Source organism: Giraffa tippelskirchi, chromosome 13 (assembly GCF_054371585.1).
Source record: "Giraffa tippelskirchi isolate mGirTip1 chromosome 13, T2T-mGirTip1v1.2.pri, whole genome shotgun sequence".
Lineage (NCBI taxonomy): Eukaryota > Metazoa > Chordata > Mammalia > Artiodactyla > Giraffidae > Giraffa > Giraffa tippelskirchi.
The window spans coordinates 25174246-25189746 of NC_137287.1; the positions used below are offsets into that span (position 1 = coordinate 25174246).

At 43.2% G+C, this 15501-nt stretch overlaps 1 protein-coding gene and 1 long non-coding RNA gene across 3 annotated transcripts; both read left to right on the forward strand.

Annotated features, from left to right (window-relative positions):
- The first annotated feature begins 3085 nt into the window (after nt 1-3085).
- RPS15A (ribosomal protein S15a) lies at nt 3086-8723 on the forward strand. 2 transcript variants are annotated; one of them, XM_081556408.1, is made up of 5 exons: nt 3086-3205; nt 4233-4370; nt 4877-4956; nt 7387-7472; nt 8594-8723. In XM_081556408.1, the coding sequence occupies exons 2-5, from the start codon at nt 4238-4240 to the stop codon at nt 8685-8687; spliced, it is 393 nt and encodes a 130-aa protein (XP_081412534.1). In that variant the 5' UTR covers nt 3086-3205; nt 4233-4237; the 3' UTR covers nt 8688-8723. The 2 variants fall into 2 exon arrangements, with proteins under 2 accessions (XP_081412534.1, XP_081412533.1); XM_081556407.1 differs by having other exon boundaries at nt 3181-3698.
- Nucleotides 8724-11275: 2552 nt separating this feature from the next.
- LOC145532081 (uncharacterized) lies at nt 11276-15182 on the forward strand. The gene is made up of 2 exons (XR_014072969.1): nt 11276-11435; nt 12740-15182. It is a non-coding gene; the product is annotated as an uncharacterized LOC145532081 (long non-coding RNA).
- The last annotated feature ends 319 nt before the right edge of the window (nt 15183-15501 follow it).

Here is a 15501-nt window from a genome sequence, read left to right on the forward strand (position 1 = left end):
CCCTCCCTGCCAAATGTATGGATCCTTCCTTGAAGCCTCCTGGAAGCTTGATGTCCAGAAAAGGGAAGTTTCTGTCCAGTCACCATAGGTCTCTTGGTTACCCAGTGCTCTGGAATGCAGCCACATGCAGCTGTGATGACTCTCCAGGCCAGCTTGGATACTACTGCGCCAGCTCTGGGCACAGCACAAGTCCCCTTTCAAGCTTCTTTGCACCACCTCTAGCAGACTTATTCCAGAATTGACAGGATGTCAAGAGGCGATTTATACACAGTCTTCTGCTCCGTTTCCACTCCTCTCCCCTTCCCCCAGTCCCAACCATTCGAAGATTTCTGTCTATCTTTATATGCCTTATATGCCCTCCTAGCTCTTCAAAGTGAAAGTGAAAGTCGCTCAGTTGTGTCAGACTCTTTGCGACCCCATGGACTATACAGTCCATGGAATTCTCCAGGCCAGAATACTGGAGTGGTTAACCATTCCCTTCTCAAGAGGATCTTCCCAACCCAGGGATCGAACCCAGGTCTCCTGCATTGCAGGTGGATTCTTGACCAGCTGAGCCACAAGGGAAGCCCAAGAAGACTGGAGTGGGTAGCCTATCCCTTCTCCAGTGGATCTTCTGGGCCCAGGAATTGAACTGAGGTCTGCATCTCAGACCAGCTGAGCTATGAGGGAAGTCCCTAGCTCTTAGAGCCATTCAAAAATCCATAGGCCACACACCCTTCCTAATGTTTGGGAATAAAACCCCAAGTAGTTTATACATGACCACTTTCTTTGACTTTTTAACCTACAGCAAAATTTTAAGACTGAGTTAATTTAAGACTGAATTTAGTTTGCTTCCTCATTTGTGAGGTGCGGATAATATAGATCTCAAAGGGGCATTATGTAACTCCATGTGTTGTTTTGAGGATTCAGAGTTAATTTACAGGAAGCACTTGGTGGCAGTTAGGAATTAGTAGCTGTTAGAAGCCTTCAGACACAGATCAAATGGCACTTCCTCCTGGCAAAGCTTTAGCAACTTCTCAGGCCACCTCTCCATTCCCACAGTGCTTCATATTGGCATGGAAACAGCACATTGCCTGGTATTGTTATTTAGAGATTTGTCTCTGCTAGGACCTGCACCTCTTAAGGCCCGGAACTGATGTTTGTCCTGTCACCTGCTACAACTGGCACACGATAGGCACTCATTAGATGTTTGCTGAATGAAGGGACGAAAGAATGAAGTGAATAAAGAGAGTGAGTGGCACTCGTTTTCTATTGATGGAGGCTTGAGGGAGAGTGGGTTTATTAACTCCCCACTGTTGCTAAGTCCCTCAAGTTGAGTACCACAGTTTTAGTCAACATCTTGCATTCAGGCAACCAGTTCTTAAAATAAATGTTTCTTAGAAGAGCCAATGCCTTTTTTGTAAGTTACAATCAGAGAATTCTATACCCCTGAGATGTTGGGAGCTTGGCTCTCCTCGAGGTTCACTTAAGATTGGAGAAGTGGTGACGGTGGGTGAGGTGGGCTGTGATGCTAATAACAAATGCTGGTTTTTTATCTGGATTATTTCATTTATCTTCACAGCAACTTTGAGTAATTAGTATATCATTCCCTTTTACAGATGGGGAAACTGATTTGCCCATTCATTTATTCATCACATATGTATCAGGGACCTACTGTGTCGAGTTAACTTATCTAGAAGCTGTGGGTACAGTGGTGAACAAAGCCAACCATATCCCTGCCTGCTTAACGGAGACAGACAGTAAATACACTTCCAATATCTCAGGCAGTAAACCCTATGGAGAAAAGTTAAACAGGGCAATGAGATTGGGGGGCGGGGAGGATGAGGAGGAGGCTGTGTGATTGAACAGAGACCTGACAAACTGGGGAGGAAAAGTCAAGTTAAAGGGAAAAGCAAACGCAAAGGCCCTGAGGCAGAGTGTGTTTGGAGTATCTGAAGAAAAGCCAGCCAGGGAGATCGCTGAGGGATGGTGTTCCTATGCAAGGAGACAGATGCTACAAGGAGGACCTTGTAAGTTTTTGTAAGGAATCTGGATTTTACTGACAGGAATCCTTGGAGAGTCCGAGGTCTGACAAGTTTTAAAACGATCATTCTGGCAGCCTTGTGGGAAACACAGGGATGGCTAAGAAGGGAGGGTAAGGGTGAAAGCGGTGAGGAAGTTAAGTCCAGAGCAGAAACTTAGCCTGAGGTCACTCAGCTCCAGAGAGGGCGGCGCCAGAATTCCCTGCCACCCAGGCAGCCGGACCTCGAGCCAAAGCAGTAACTACTGAGCATTTATTTAATGCGTGCGAGACATTTTGCGAGCTCTTTGTCACCATTATCTCTTCTGACCCTTGCAACAACCTTTAAGAGGCCGAGCTTTTATTTCAAAACATTTGTGGCTTTCTTTCCAACTGTGTCTGTATTTCAGAACTTGAAAGAAAAGTCTGGAACTCCAGTAATTAGGGAGAGTCAAAAAGGAAGCATCAATTAAGAAAAATATTTTTTTTATTGTTTTGAAAAAGTATAAACAAATTTCAAAAAACAGAAATTGTACAGGGAGAAAGCTCTACCCTGGTGGCTCAGTGGTGAAGAATTCGCCAACGCAGGAAACCCGTGTTCGGTTCCTGGATGGGGAAGATCCCCTGGAGAAGGAAATGGCAACTCACCCATCTTTGCCTGAGAAACCCCATGAACAGAGGAGTCTTGCCGGCTACAGTCCATAGGGTCACAAACAGTCCGACACGACTTAGCGACCAAGCAAGAAAAATAGGGAGAAAAGCATGACTCCCATCCCAGTTTCTAACGCCCTTCCCAGAGGCAATTGCCGATTTCTTGTGGGTCCTTCCAGAGATACTGTAAATACGCACGTATCAAAATTCATTCTAAATAGTCAACAGCTACTGCAACAAAAATTAGTAAATATCTAGGCCCTCGTCAGTTTTTCGTTTTTACCGATTAGCTGCTAGAAAGGAGTTGAAAATTACGCAAACGCCGCACCTCTCGCCAGCTGACTGTCCCATGCCTCGCCGGGGATGTTCGATGCCATCGACTCTCTACTATCTACCCCGGAGGAGGCTCCGCCCCTTCACCCGCCTCCTTCCTTTAGGCAATCCTTTTTTATTTGTTTTTGGCGGGGTTTTTTAAGTCTCGCGATAGCCAGACCCGTAACCCATAATTCCGGGCGCTCGCCCCTCCCGTCCTCTTTCCGCCATCTTTCCGTGCCGGTGAGTATCTCTCTCTTAGCTATCCAACATCATCCGTCGGTTATCGGTGTCATCCTGTGGAGTGGGAGTCGCGCTCCATTTCCTGCGAGGATGTCGGAGGCCTCCTGGGCCGGAGATGCTAGCCTTGCGAGGGTCTGGGCAGGCAGAGGGGAGAGTCATGCCCGGCTATCCCATGCTTTGCACTCCGGAGAGCCCGGCCTCTGGGGCGCAGGCCGCAGCCCTTGGGAACAGGGAGCTTTGGACCGTTCCGGAGGGGCGGCAGCTCCGAATCCTTCGGCGGCGCCAGTACCTCCCGTTAGTGGTTGAGGCAGCTCGTTGGCTCCGAGAAGCACCGGAGGTCTATGGAGTTGGTGGGCCGTGCAGCTTATCATTACTTTGGTTGCGCCGGGAGCTTGGGAGATGAGGACCCTCAGGAGGGGAAACTGGATCCTGCCTGTGGTGGCGGTTTGCTGGGAACGCATCTGGTTTCCTCTCAAGACACGAGCTGGAGGAAGTAGGTTGGAGCCCTACTGTTGTGGTTTGAGACATGCTTCTGTTACTAAGTTTCAAAACTATTAGATGAAGTTTGTGCCCATTGAGCTAAGAGACCAGTCTGGTACATGTGAAATGTTTCAGTTTATTACTTTGGTACGCTTGCTGTTGGGCATAGCTTTAGATGGCACAGAGCCGGACATTTTATGTTAATTCAGTAGTTCTCGGTGTTAGGTGAAAGTTGAGTAGTATCTTTAGGTTATTGGAAAGAGGCTGACACTGAGTTACTAGGTTTAAAGGACCGTGTTAATAGTGCAGATGTTGCCGAATTCCACAAGTTTGCTTATCAGCTCCCATTTTGAATAACCTACCACGACTGGTGTTTTTATTTTAGTAGTTGCCATCTTTCTGGGGTTACTGGGCAATCAGTCTGCTTAGAAATGGGGAAGCTTCCACATGATTGAGGCAGAAAGGAAAGGATGTGTTCGCAGGGAAATGATAGGGTGCCTGTTAATGGCAGTGCCGGTAAATCGCCTGTTACGTCTTCCCTGAACAGCCAGAATGGTGCGCATGAATGTCCTGGCTGATGCTCTCAAGAGTATCAACAATGCCGAAAAGAGAGGCAAACGCCAGGTCCTTATTAGGCCGTGCTCCAAAGTCATCGTCAGATTTCTCACAGTGATGATGAAGCATGGTAAGTGTCTTGCTGTTTTATGTTTTGAGATAAATATGCTATGGAATGGGTCCTGTAGAAATTAACTGTGGAGAGAGGCCTGGAAAGGGAAAATGGGGAACAAAGAGGCAGTCAGACATAGTAACTAAGGCAATTGACTTGGGCTGTGGGCAGGGTAGTCCCGGAGAAGTGATGCTGTTTAAGAAATGCTGAATAGGATAGGACTGTTGAAAGGAGGAGGTTTGTGACTGTTGCTCTGCTAGGTGTTTGGCAGCTAAAATGGGCTTTCTTGATAATAACATCACCCCCACAACATGTCATTGAAAGGACCCTGAGCTCTTCTCAGAGCTCCATGGGACGTAAAGGATTGTTGAACGTCCTGGACACTAGGTAGCCTTTGGGAGTGGGAAGGTATGAAAAGGCAAGGAGGAAACTATCCCCCCTTTAAAATTGCAGGGTGAATTGTTTTGAGTATTGCTGTCTTAATTCTAAAATTATTTTTTAATACAGTCAGTTGTGTTCTACAGGTTACATTGGCGAATTTGAAATCATTGATGATCACAGGGCTGGGAAAATTGTTGTGAACCTCACAGGCAGGCTAAATAAGGTAAGAATTGACTTATCTTCTACATTTTAGAATCTTCAGAATGGTCTAAGGTGGTATAATTGCCTTTGTAAAATCAGATAATGTCTTGCTTGCTTTACCTAGTTAGGTTAAGAAGAATGGAAATTGATTAAAATCATTAAATTTTATGTAACTTCCAGTTAGAATTGTGAATTGACCTAGTGTTTGGAGTATAAGGTATCTGAAGGGAGATGTGGAGGCTTGAGACTGGTGGTACTGGTTTTGAATCCTGGAGGGCTCAAGGCCAGTAGCCCTGTTAGCGTAAATAACTTGTGAGGTCGTCTGTGTTTCCTCTCAGTTTGACCTGTAGGCATAATCTACTGAATCTGTCTGATTTTTTTGACTGTGGGTTGCGTGAATTTAGGGGCTAGCTATTAGTCTATAAGCCAGTTGGGGGTCTCAGAGCTGCTGCTTTGCTTTCTGTGTTCAGATTTGTAGCTTTCAGATTTGCAAGGGATCTGAGATCCTGTAATCCAGAGTGTTACTCGCTCAGTTGTGTCCAACTCCTGGCAACCCCATAGATGACAGCCCACCAGGTTCCTCTGTCAATGGGATTCTCCAGGATATCTTCCCAACCCAGGGATCGAGCCTGGGTCTCCTACATTGCAGGCACGTTCCTGTAATCCAACACTAGGGCAAATGGGCCAAGAAAGTGGTTAGTGACAGGGGCCAGATTGATTAATAAGGTCATTCCCTAGTCCAACAGTTTTCTGTTTTACAAAGTTGCTTTCTTACATAGTGAATTTGCTTTTTGTGTGGATAGATACTTAATGTTAAATGAAAATCACTGGATATGAAGCCTTTGAAGAGTTTTTGAAGGAAATTTTGGGTCTGTCTTGTTTTATTTTATTGTAACCATTAGATTCCAATCCCAAGGAAGTATTTGAATTCACTTTTCTCACTCTGATCCTCACAGTGTGTTGAAGTAGAAGAAGGTGTGTTTATTTTCCCCTCTATTTTTAAGAATTAGGAAACATATATCTGAGTCCTGCTCAAGGACAGTGGAAGACTAATTCTTGTGTATAGCTTATATATAGCACATTTTAAAGCTGTCCCGCAGAAGATTCGGTTGATGTTAAAAAAAAAAACAAAACACAGTTTGAGAAGTGCCCTGTACCAGGTTTCTCTTGAACATTCACTGTACGTAATAGCTTGAGAAATAAGTTTGAACAGAGTGTTTACCAAATGGAACTCACTTGTGGTATCCTTACTCTGTAGTACTCTTAAATCATTTGGAAAATCCTGGCTAATAGATAGTTGAAATCCAGGCCCTGCCGAATGCCTGAATTATTTTTTGGTTTCTCTTAATTTCAGTTTTCTTCCTTTGTAAGACATTGTTGCCTCAGTTTCCTTCTTGTGGAAATGTAATGGGGCTGGGAAATAAGGTAGTGTTTAAAGACTAGATTAAGAAAATTCTTGCCTTAATCATACCTTAGATTGATGTGGTGTGAGAGCAGATATGCTGGAATTACGCTAGCTGAATGGAAGGGATTTTTGTTACTGGAATACACAAAGCTTGGATGTGGTAGCATAGAGGCCTCAGAAAGCTTTGTCTCTCACTGTAGCTTGCTTGGGCTTTCCCTTGTTGTATCCCTGTGTTGCTTCTGTCCAGTGTGGGATTGCCCTTGATAGTCAGGTGACAGTGGTAGCTCCCAGGATGATGTGATAAAAAGAACCTGAGTGGGCTTCCTGCCAGGGGTCACTTGGACCTGATCGGTCCATTTTCAGTTTCGATCTACCTAGGGAAGTGGGAAGTGTAACTGCTCCAGAGACTTCACCAAATTCTAATCTTGTAGTCTCATTTAGTTTACTGTTAAGCATTTGGGGTCTTCCCAGGCTACACTAGTGGTAAAGAACCTGCCTGCCAATGCAGGAGAGGTAAGAGAGAGACGCAGGTTCAATCCCTGGGTGGGGAAGAGCCCCTGGAGGAGGGCATGGCAACCCACTTCAGTATTCTTGCCTGGAGAATATAGTCTATTGGGGTCGCAAAGAGTGGAATATGACTGAAGCAACTGAGCACGCAAGGCATCTTGGTGAGTGTGCTAGTGATTTGTAGAGTAGAGATGTGAGCAAGAGTGTCATATTCAGCTCTGAGACTTGCTCTCTTAGCTCTTTAAAATCTGGCCGTTTGTGCCGGGACAGCTCTGCAGGCCATAGGGATGCACACTGCTGACTACTGTGTGTTGTCTTATGTTCTGCCTTTTCTGTTCATGTTTCTAGTAGTTTGCTTTTTCTTCTTAAGTAGCCATAGTCTTAATTATTTTTCAAATTGGACTTACATAGAATATTGTACAGAATAGGTACCCATTTAATGTTGAGTTGGTTGGTTTCTATGCTCAGTTATAAATGCCTTTTAGTGTTACTGATTTGTTATTAGTGAAGTGTGAACACTGTTTTCTGTACTTTTTACAGTGTGGAGTGATCAGCCCCAGATTTGATGTGCAACTCAAAGATCTAGAAAAATGGCAGAATAACCTGCTCCCATCCCGTCAGTTTGGGTAAGTTGATTTTCTTCATTTAAAAGTTAATGCTGTGGATGCCTGTGATGCAGTTTGATGAGCGTTTTATTTATTTCTTACATAACAGTAGTAATAGTCTCCATTCCCAACCAGCTTGACTCATGGGTTAGCTCCTGTGTTGCCACACTTCATGTGTTAGGTTTTAGTTTCTGAGAGGCGTGTGAGAGCTGAAGCTGGCTGAGAGAGAGCAGAATTGTGTTCCCTTTAGTGTTTGCTCCTTTGGCTCGGTGCATATAGTTCATACATGTTCTCTAGGAATACCCTCCGGTGGCCAGAATGACTTCCGAACCATTGCCCTCTGGGCAAACTCAGTTTGAAACTCTTCATCTGTGGTTAAGAGACTGAGTTCAAATTCTGGATTTTCTACTTTAAAGCTGTGAGGCTTTGGGCAATTCATGGCCTTGATTTCTTAAAGATGGTAGTAGTTCTCTTCTAAGTTATATTATCAACTTATTTACTTCTGGTAAATAGTTTAAAACCTGATCTGACACACCAAGCATTTGGTCTGTGGTTAAGAACTTAAACACCCAGTCACGTTTGGTGATGTTGAATTTACTCCCACTACTTCATGGTTACTATATAACAGTATAGTGTTACGGCCAAGTCCTTTGTGATCGTAATTAGGATGCTAATTTTAATGCCTCCCAGTTGATACACTTTCTGTGTCTTACCTTGACCCCCATAGTAACCCATGAGATAGGCCAGGTGGGATGCCCTTTGTCCAAGTAACTGTACAATAGCTTGCCTGTGATCATACACACAGTAAGTGGCAGAAACAGTTGTGTCAACTTACATCAGTGCTTTAATGCTTTAAACTGCATGTCTGCTTGAGAGCAGAAAGTGACATTCTGAAGTTAGAGGAGTTCCAGTCTTTGTTTTTAGGTAGCATTGCCTCATGTTAGCTGAGACCAGGACTGTGTGTGTATAGCTGGAGTCTCTGGTTCTAGGAGTCATGCCTGTGCACTGCCAGCCTATGGGGGCTGCGTTGGGACCGCATGTTAAACACTGATGAGTTTTGGAATTTTTCTGTACCAGAAGTAGCTCGATGTTGAACAGTTCATAGGGGAAACTTACCAACTTTTTTTTTTAACTTTCCATAGTTTCATTGTACTGACAACCTCAGCTGGCATCATGGACCACGAAGAAGCAAGACGAAAACATACAGGAGGGAAAATCCTTGGATTCTTTTTCTAGGGATGTAATACATACAAATAAAATGCCTCAGAGGACTCTGGTGCTTCCTTAAGTCATTTTGAACTTTGTACAGCAGAGTAGCAAGAGTGTCTTCGGGAGTGTACAGCCTTTGTATTAATTGGTGAATGCTGTTTCCTTGAAGTACAAGAAAGTTTTGACTTGGCTTAGCTTTCACCATCACCCTTGTGGCTCACCAGAGGAAGGTGTGTCTGGCCCTGGATGGTTGACTCTGGTTGGGGGTCCAGATGGTGAAGCTGCCTCTTCTGGAGTCTTAAATTAACCCTTGAATGAGTGGTGCCTTTCCTATTCTTAGCTTGATAGAATACACATTTCATGCCCTAAAAATATGATAACAGTTATAGTTGATTACATAAGTACTCATAAGGAAGCAGATATTAGAGCTCTACAGCTCACTAAGACTCAAAGTAAATTTGGATGGCATATCAGGGACATGCCAGCAGAATGTGCTTATAAAATGTCATTCTTTTTAAAAAACCAGTACTGTAAACCTATTACCAAGTGTATTTAGAAACTGGGCAGAATTAGTAAGAGCAGTACTGTCCAGTATACATCTCGAGAGCCATATGTGTATTCAAAACTTCTGGAAGCCACATTAAAACAAGAGAAACTTTTTTTTCTTAAAATAACATTTTGTGTTCAAAAGTTAAAATTTCACCATATAGATGATGTGAAAAAGGAATGGGGTTTTGCTCTTTGCAATGTCTTTGAAAATGATGTGTGTGTTCGTGCTAGTGGCTTCAGTCTTGTCTGACTTTTTGCGACCCTATGGACCCTACGTAGCTTGCCACAGTCTCCTCTGTCTTTAAGGATTTTCCAGGCAAGTATACTGGAGTGGGTGCCATGCCCTCTAGTGCTTCTTCCCGACCCAGAGTTAGAACTCACTGTCTCTTAACAGTGTCCTGCATTGGCTGGCAAGTTATTTACCACTAGCACCATCTTGTTCAGTCACTCAGTCATGTCTGACTCGGCGACCTCATGGACTGCAGCATGCCAGGCTTCCCTGTCCTTCATCTCCTGAAGCTTTTTGAAACATGTCCATTTAGGTCGATGATGCCTTCCATCCAACCATCTCATCCTATGTTACCCCCTTCTGTCCTCAATCTTTCCCAGCATCAGGGTCTTTTCCAGTGAGTCAGCTCTTCGCATCAGGTGACCAAAGTATTGGAGCTTCAGCGTCAGTCCTTCCGATGAATATTCAGGGTTGATTTCCTTTAGGATTGACTGGTTTGAGCTTGCTATCCAAGGGACTCTCAAGAGTCTTCTCCAACACCACAGTTCAAAAGCATCAATTCTTCGGTGCTCAGCTTTCTTCATGGTTCAACTCAACATCTGTACATAACTACTGGAAAAACCATAGCTTTGACTATCTGGACCTTTGTTGGTAAAGTAATGTCTGCTTTTTAATACGCTGTCTAGGTTTGTCATAGCTTTTCTCCTTCCAAGGAACAACTGTCTTAATTTTATGGCTGTAGTCACCATCTGCAGTGAGTTTGGAGCCCAAGAAACTAGTCTGTCTCTGTTTCCATTGTTTCCCCATGTATTTGCCATGAAGTGATGGGACTGGATGCCATTATCTTTGTATTTTGAATGTTGAATGTTCTCTTTCACTTTGATCAAGAGACTCTTGAGTTCCTCTTCTGCCATAAGGGTGATGTCATCTGCATATCTGAGGTTGATATTTGCTCCAGCACCATCTCAGAAGCCTGAAATGATCAACATGGTACATTTATTCACACTTAAAGCACATCTTAATTGGGACTGGTATTCCTGGGTAGGAATGCAGAATCATTGCTGACTTGGAGTAAGGTGAACTCTGACAAGTGACAACTCTGAACTTGTTCTTGGGGAAAGAGGATTTAACCTCATGTGGTTACTCAGTAACTTCCTGAAGGGAGGGCATAGTGTAAGAGGTGGGAAACAGTCCTTGGGTGGGCTGTAGAGATGGGCCCGGTAACCACATTACAGTGTGTGTGCTAAGTTGCTTCAGTCATGTCTGACTGTGACTCTGGACTATAGCCCTCCAGGCTCCTCTGTCCATGGGATTCTCAAGGCAAGAATACTGGAGTGGGTTGCCATGCCGTCCTCAAGAGGATCCTCCCGACACTGATTGAACCTGGGTCTCTTAATGTCTCTTGCGTTAGCAGGAGTGTTCTTTACCACTAGCACCACTTAGGAAGCCCAACCGCATGTGGTAGGCCTCACTAAAAAGCAAGTTGAGAGGCATGTCTAGGTTTGGGGCCTCTGATATTTGGAAGGTCGTGAGTAGTTAGCATGAGTTTGGAGGGCTCAACAGATCAGGATTGAGGTCTGCTTTTCTACCAAATAACCTTGATTTCCTTATCTGTACATTGGGGGTAAAGGAAAAAATCTACCTTAATTGAGGGAAAGGTGAGGTTATGTAAAATAGTACTGGGCACTTGATGTTTTACAGCTGTATTTGTTAGACACAGAAATTTAGTCCAGAGGACTCAAGAGCTGTTGGTTATTTCTCTTAAATGCCAAGTTTGTAAGCTCTTAAGTAGATGGACGCCGTGTTTTGTTTACTGTTGTCTGGTCTGCCTGATAATGGCACACAGGGGATACCTTAGTAAGTACACCGTGTGCTAAGTTGCTTCAGTCGTGTCTCCTTGTGACCCTATGGACTAGCCTGCCAGGCACCTCTGTCCCTGGGATACTCTTGTCCCAGGCAAGAAGACTGGAGTGGGTTGCTATTTCCTTCTCCAGGGGGTCTTCCTGACCAAGAGATCAGACCTAAGTCGCTTAACGTCTCCTGTGTTGGCAGGAGGTTTCTGTATCACTAGGGCCACCAGAGAAGCCCCTCAGGAAGTACGTGTTGATCGAATATACTTGGCGTTGACTTCAAATACTAAAATGAGGACAAGAAAATGGCCCCATTTGCCATTAATAGGGATCCTGTGTCTTTTAAAATGAACAAGGGTGGGAAAAATTGGGAGACCTGTTAATGAATTTAACAGCACATGTTCTGTATGCTGGGGAGGAAGCAGATGGCCTTAGTCTGTTTCTGAGACCCAGTAAGAGTTGTATCATGACCTGGGACTATGTACTGGAGTTGAGGTTCTGGAGACTGTTTAGGTTCCTGCTGGCAGGATGACTTTCCTGTGACATGAACCCAGCCTGCACTCTTAATGTGCTACTGCTGCTGGAAGGCAGAGACCGGGGACAGCGCCTGGATTATTTGAACCCACCAGATGCACTTTGAGTCAGTGTTATAAGGGGGCCCCAGCACCTTCGCAGGCCCTGGGTTAACCTGGAATCTGTAGATGTCAGGCAGACAAACTTTGATACCTATTATCTTTTTTTTTTTTGAAAGACATTCCATACAGCACAGAGCCTTTGATCACAGTCTGAAAGAAATTTGTAATTCAAAAAGTCAAAACCATTGCCAAGGAGACCCTCTACAATTTAGCAGCACATCTGTGTCCATGCTAGTGCATGCTGAGTCCTCATTTAGAGGCTGTTCTGCCTTGCTTTGGGGTAACTTGGGTAGATAGAAGAGTACTCAGTTCTCTGGGCAAGTCAGAATTAACAGTTTAACTTGGTCAGGTCAACATCTGAGATGACTTTTCCTTTACCCCAGACTAGGAAGTTTGCTTTCCACTTCTGACCCAGAAGAAAGCAAGCTCTGGGAAACCCAAAATCTGATTCTTGGCTTCCCAGTCTAATTCATTGCTTCCCAAAATAGCTAATACCAATTGTTTCAGTTTTAATATAGGGACAATCTAATCCGGGGCTCTAAATCTCCCCTGTATGTGCGCATCTCTAAGCCCTTGGATATGGCTCACCCTATCTGGAATACCTTTTCCCCAAAGGTGTTCCCAGAATCCAGCTTAAATGTCACATCATAAAACTTCCTTCCGAAGAAACATGTTACACTCTTTCTGAAGATTTGTTGTTCAGTTGCTAAGTCGTGTCTAATTCTGCAACCCCATGGGCTGCAGCACGAAAGGCTTCTCTATCCATGGGATTCTCCTAGCAAGAATACTGGAGTGAGTTGCCATTTCCTACTCCAGGGGATCTTCCTGACCCAGGGATTGAATCTGCATCTCTTGCATCTCCTGCATTGGCAGGCGGATTCTTTAGCTTTGCATCACCTGGGTATTAGTAAGGCTAAGAGTAGTTCTTAGTGTTGGTTAGTTACTACTATATGCCAGGCATGGAACTAAGAGCTTTACAGGTATTTCATTTCATCTTAACAGTTATGCGTTATGGCTACTACTGTTGGGTCCAGTTTTTCAGGTGAAAAAAAGTAAAGCACAGAGCTGTGCCATTTTATTCAAGATGCTAGAGAGTGAGTGGCAAAGTCAAGATTTAAATGCTTTGTTGTCGTTCAGTTGCTCAGTTGTGACTCTTTGTGATCCCATGTACTGCAGCATGCTGAAGACCACACAGAAAATAAGCTAAAGGAGGCAGTACAGAAAGCTGGTTAATAGAATGGACTTAAGAAATGTTAGTCTCAGTCACACACATGCCATGTGATCTTGGGCCAAATGCCATTCCTTGCTGTATCAGTTTCTTCATCTTTAACATAGGAGTGATAGTACTGCCCCCTGTGGTGGTCACGAAGATTAAATGTAATGCTTGTTAAGTAATGGGATGGTAATTAGAGCTGTTCAAGTGAATTGTGTACAATAAGCATTAGAGCAGTCTCTGAAATTTAGTAAGGGCTTTTTAAGTTACAAAAAGGAAATGGGTGGTAGGCAGAATAAAAGGGATTATCATTCTTTGAGTGGATGTCAGGAGAGTATCTGACCCCCAGTTCTCCATGTGTCTTTTTCCATTGATCCCCACAACCCTTTCCATGCATGCACATGGCTCTTAAACACCCCCACACCCCAGCCCCCTGACATAGTCCTTAGGTGAGTCACCTGCCTCAAACAGGTAGAAGATACATTAGGATATTTTGAACCTGGAAGATGTGAGGTTTGCCTCTTTAAAAGGGTGGAAATGATAAGAGTGTTGCTGATTGTGATGATTTTTGCTGTGTGGAGAAAGACACTTGGAGCGACAACAGAGGAATGTCCATGAGCAGACGATGCATCAGGTCCTCACGGTGACTGGCTCTTGCTTCCAGCTGTTCCTGAGACAGTGCTGCCCTGCCCTACCCGTGTTTGTATTCTGTGAGCAAGGAGTAACAGTCTCCACTGTTAACTTTTTTTTAAGTACTAGTTTCAATTAAATTTAAATTTAGTGTATTTAAAATAAATTTATGAAGCTAAAATTTACTGATTTGAACTAAATTCTAGTCACTTGTAGGCAGACTAATATAGCCCTACTTGCAGCTATTTCATGAATCTATTCTGCAACTTCTTGGGAATTAATCTTGTCATCTGTCAGAGGAGGGCTGGGATAACTGATCCTACCTGCTTAAAAAAAATTTTCTTTTAAGAAATTGAAGTATAGTTGACTTACAGTGTTTTGTTAGTTTCTGGGGTACAGCACTATGTGCTTTATTAGTACTTTTAGTTGCCAGAAAACAGAAATCACTCTAGCTAGTTTAAATTATTGCAGGGTATAAGGTAACTCAGAATCTCTGGTAGGGCTGGAGAATTAGTTTGGAGGCTTTCAGTCAGAGATGGCATCTTCATTACACCTCTGGCCCATTCCATTGGAAAACTCAGCTCCTGAGTTCTTTGCTCCTACTCGAGGTTCTAGAAGCTTGAGGTTTCTACCACCCTTATTAGCATCAGTTCCACACTGAATTCCTTCATATTATCCTCTCATGCAGGACCTATTAAGCTTGGCACTTTAACATTTTGGGCAGGATAATTCTTTGGTATGTGTGTATGGTAGTGCCTATCTTGTGCAATGTAGAGTGTTAGCAGCATTCTTGGCCTCCACACCCTACATTACATGCCAATTGAGACAAGCAAAAATGTCTCCAGACTTTACTAAATTCTCCTGCAGGGCAACATCACCTCAGGTTGAGAAGTGCTCTTCTATTGGATCAGGGCTTCACACTCTTGCTGCAAGCAGCCTGTGCCAGGGCCAGAGTTCAAAATGAGGCCTGTATGTCATATGTCTATGTATTTAAAAGGAATAAGTCAAGCTAACAAGATGTTTAGTAAAGTATATTCTCTTGTATCTTGACAGCTTCATAAGAGCGAAACCCCAAGTAAATTTGGTTTTATATGATGAAGTTGGCAGAATGTCAAAAACTGAACTATTGCATATATCCTTAGCAAGATGATGGGACAGCAATATTTGGATGAGAAAGAAAGACATTCATAGTTTATAAATTGTTATATGTTCCATAAAGATTATTTCCCTTCATTTTTCATAAAATCACTAAATATGTTATAGTAAAAGTTTTTGTATAATTTATATTCTACAGGCTGTAATGATCCAAAAGACAAAAAAGTGTAACTAGTTTCAAAATATAAGAATTTGAGTATGTTTTCATAGAAAATATAAAGTAAATAAATATTAAAATAAAAAAAGTGTTAAAGCTGTAAAGCCTTAATGAAGTTGCTTTTCTAAAGTATTCAAAAGTATTAAAGTTACAGGGCAAAATACAAATTATATAAGTATTGAATATCAAAGTTTTAAATCAAAGTTGTTTAAATCTGAGAAATTTTAGTTCACTATTTTGAAAACAATTTTATAAACAGTCTTACTGGGGACTTCCCAGATGGTCCAGTGGCTGAGACTCTAAGTTCCTAATGTAGCGGGCCTTGGTTCGATCCCTGGTCAGGAAACTAGATTCCACAAGCTGCAACTGAGAGTTTGAAAGCCCCAACTCAAAAAAAAAAAAAAAAAAAAATCCCTAAGACTC

What these genes read in the sequence shown, in the direction of transcription:
- RPS15A (XM_081556407.1), top strand. Translation starts at nt 3,605, where the DNA reads ATGAGGACCCTCAGGAGGGGAAACTGGATCCTGCCTGTGGTGGCGGTT. An exon ending in CAAGACACGAGCTGGAGGAA is followed by an intron (nt 3,699 to 4,232) that starts GTAGGTTGGAGC and finishes TTCCCTGAACAG; the next exon opens with CCAGAATGGTGCGCATGAAT. An exon ending in CTCCCATCCCGTCAGTTTGG is followed by an intron (nt 7,473 to 8,593) that starts GTAAGTTGATTT and finishes AACTTTCCATAG; the next exon opens with TTTCATTGTACTGACAACCT.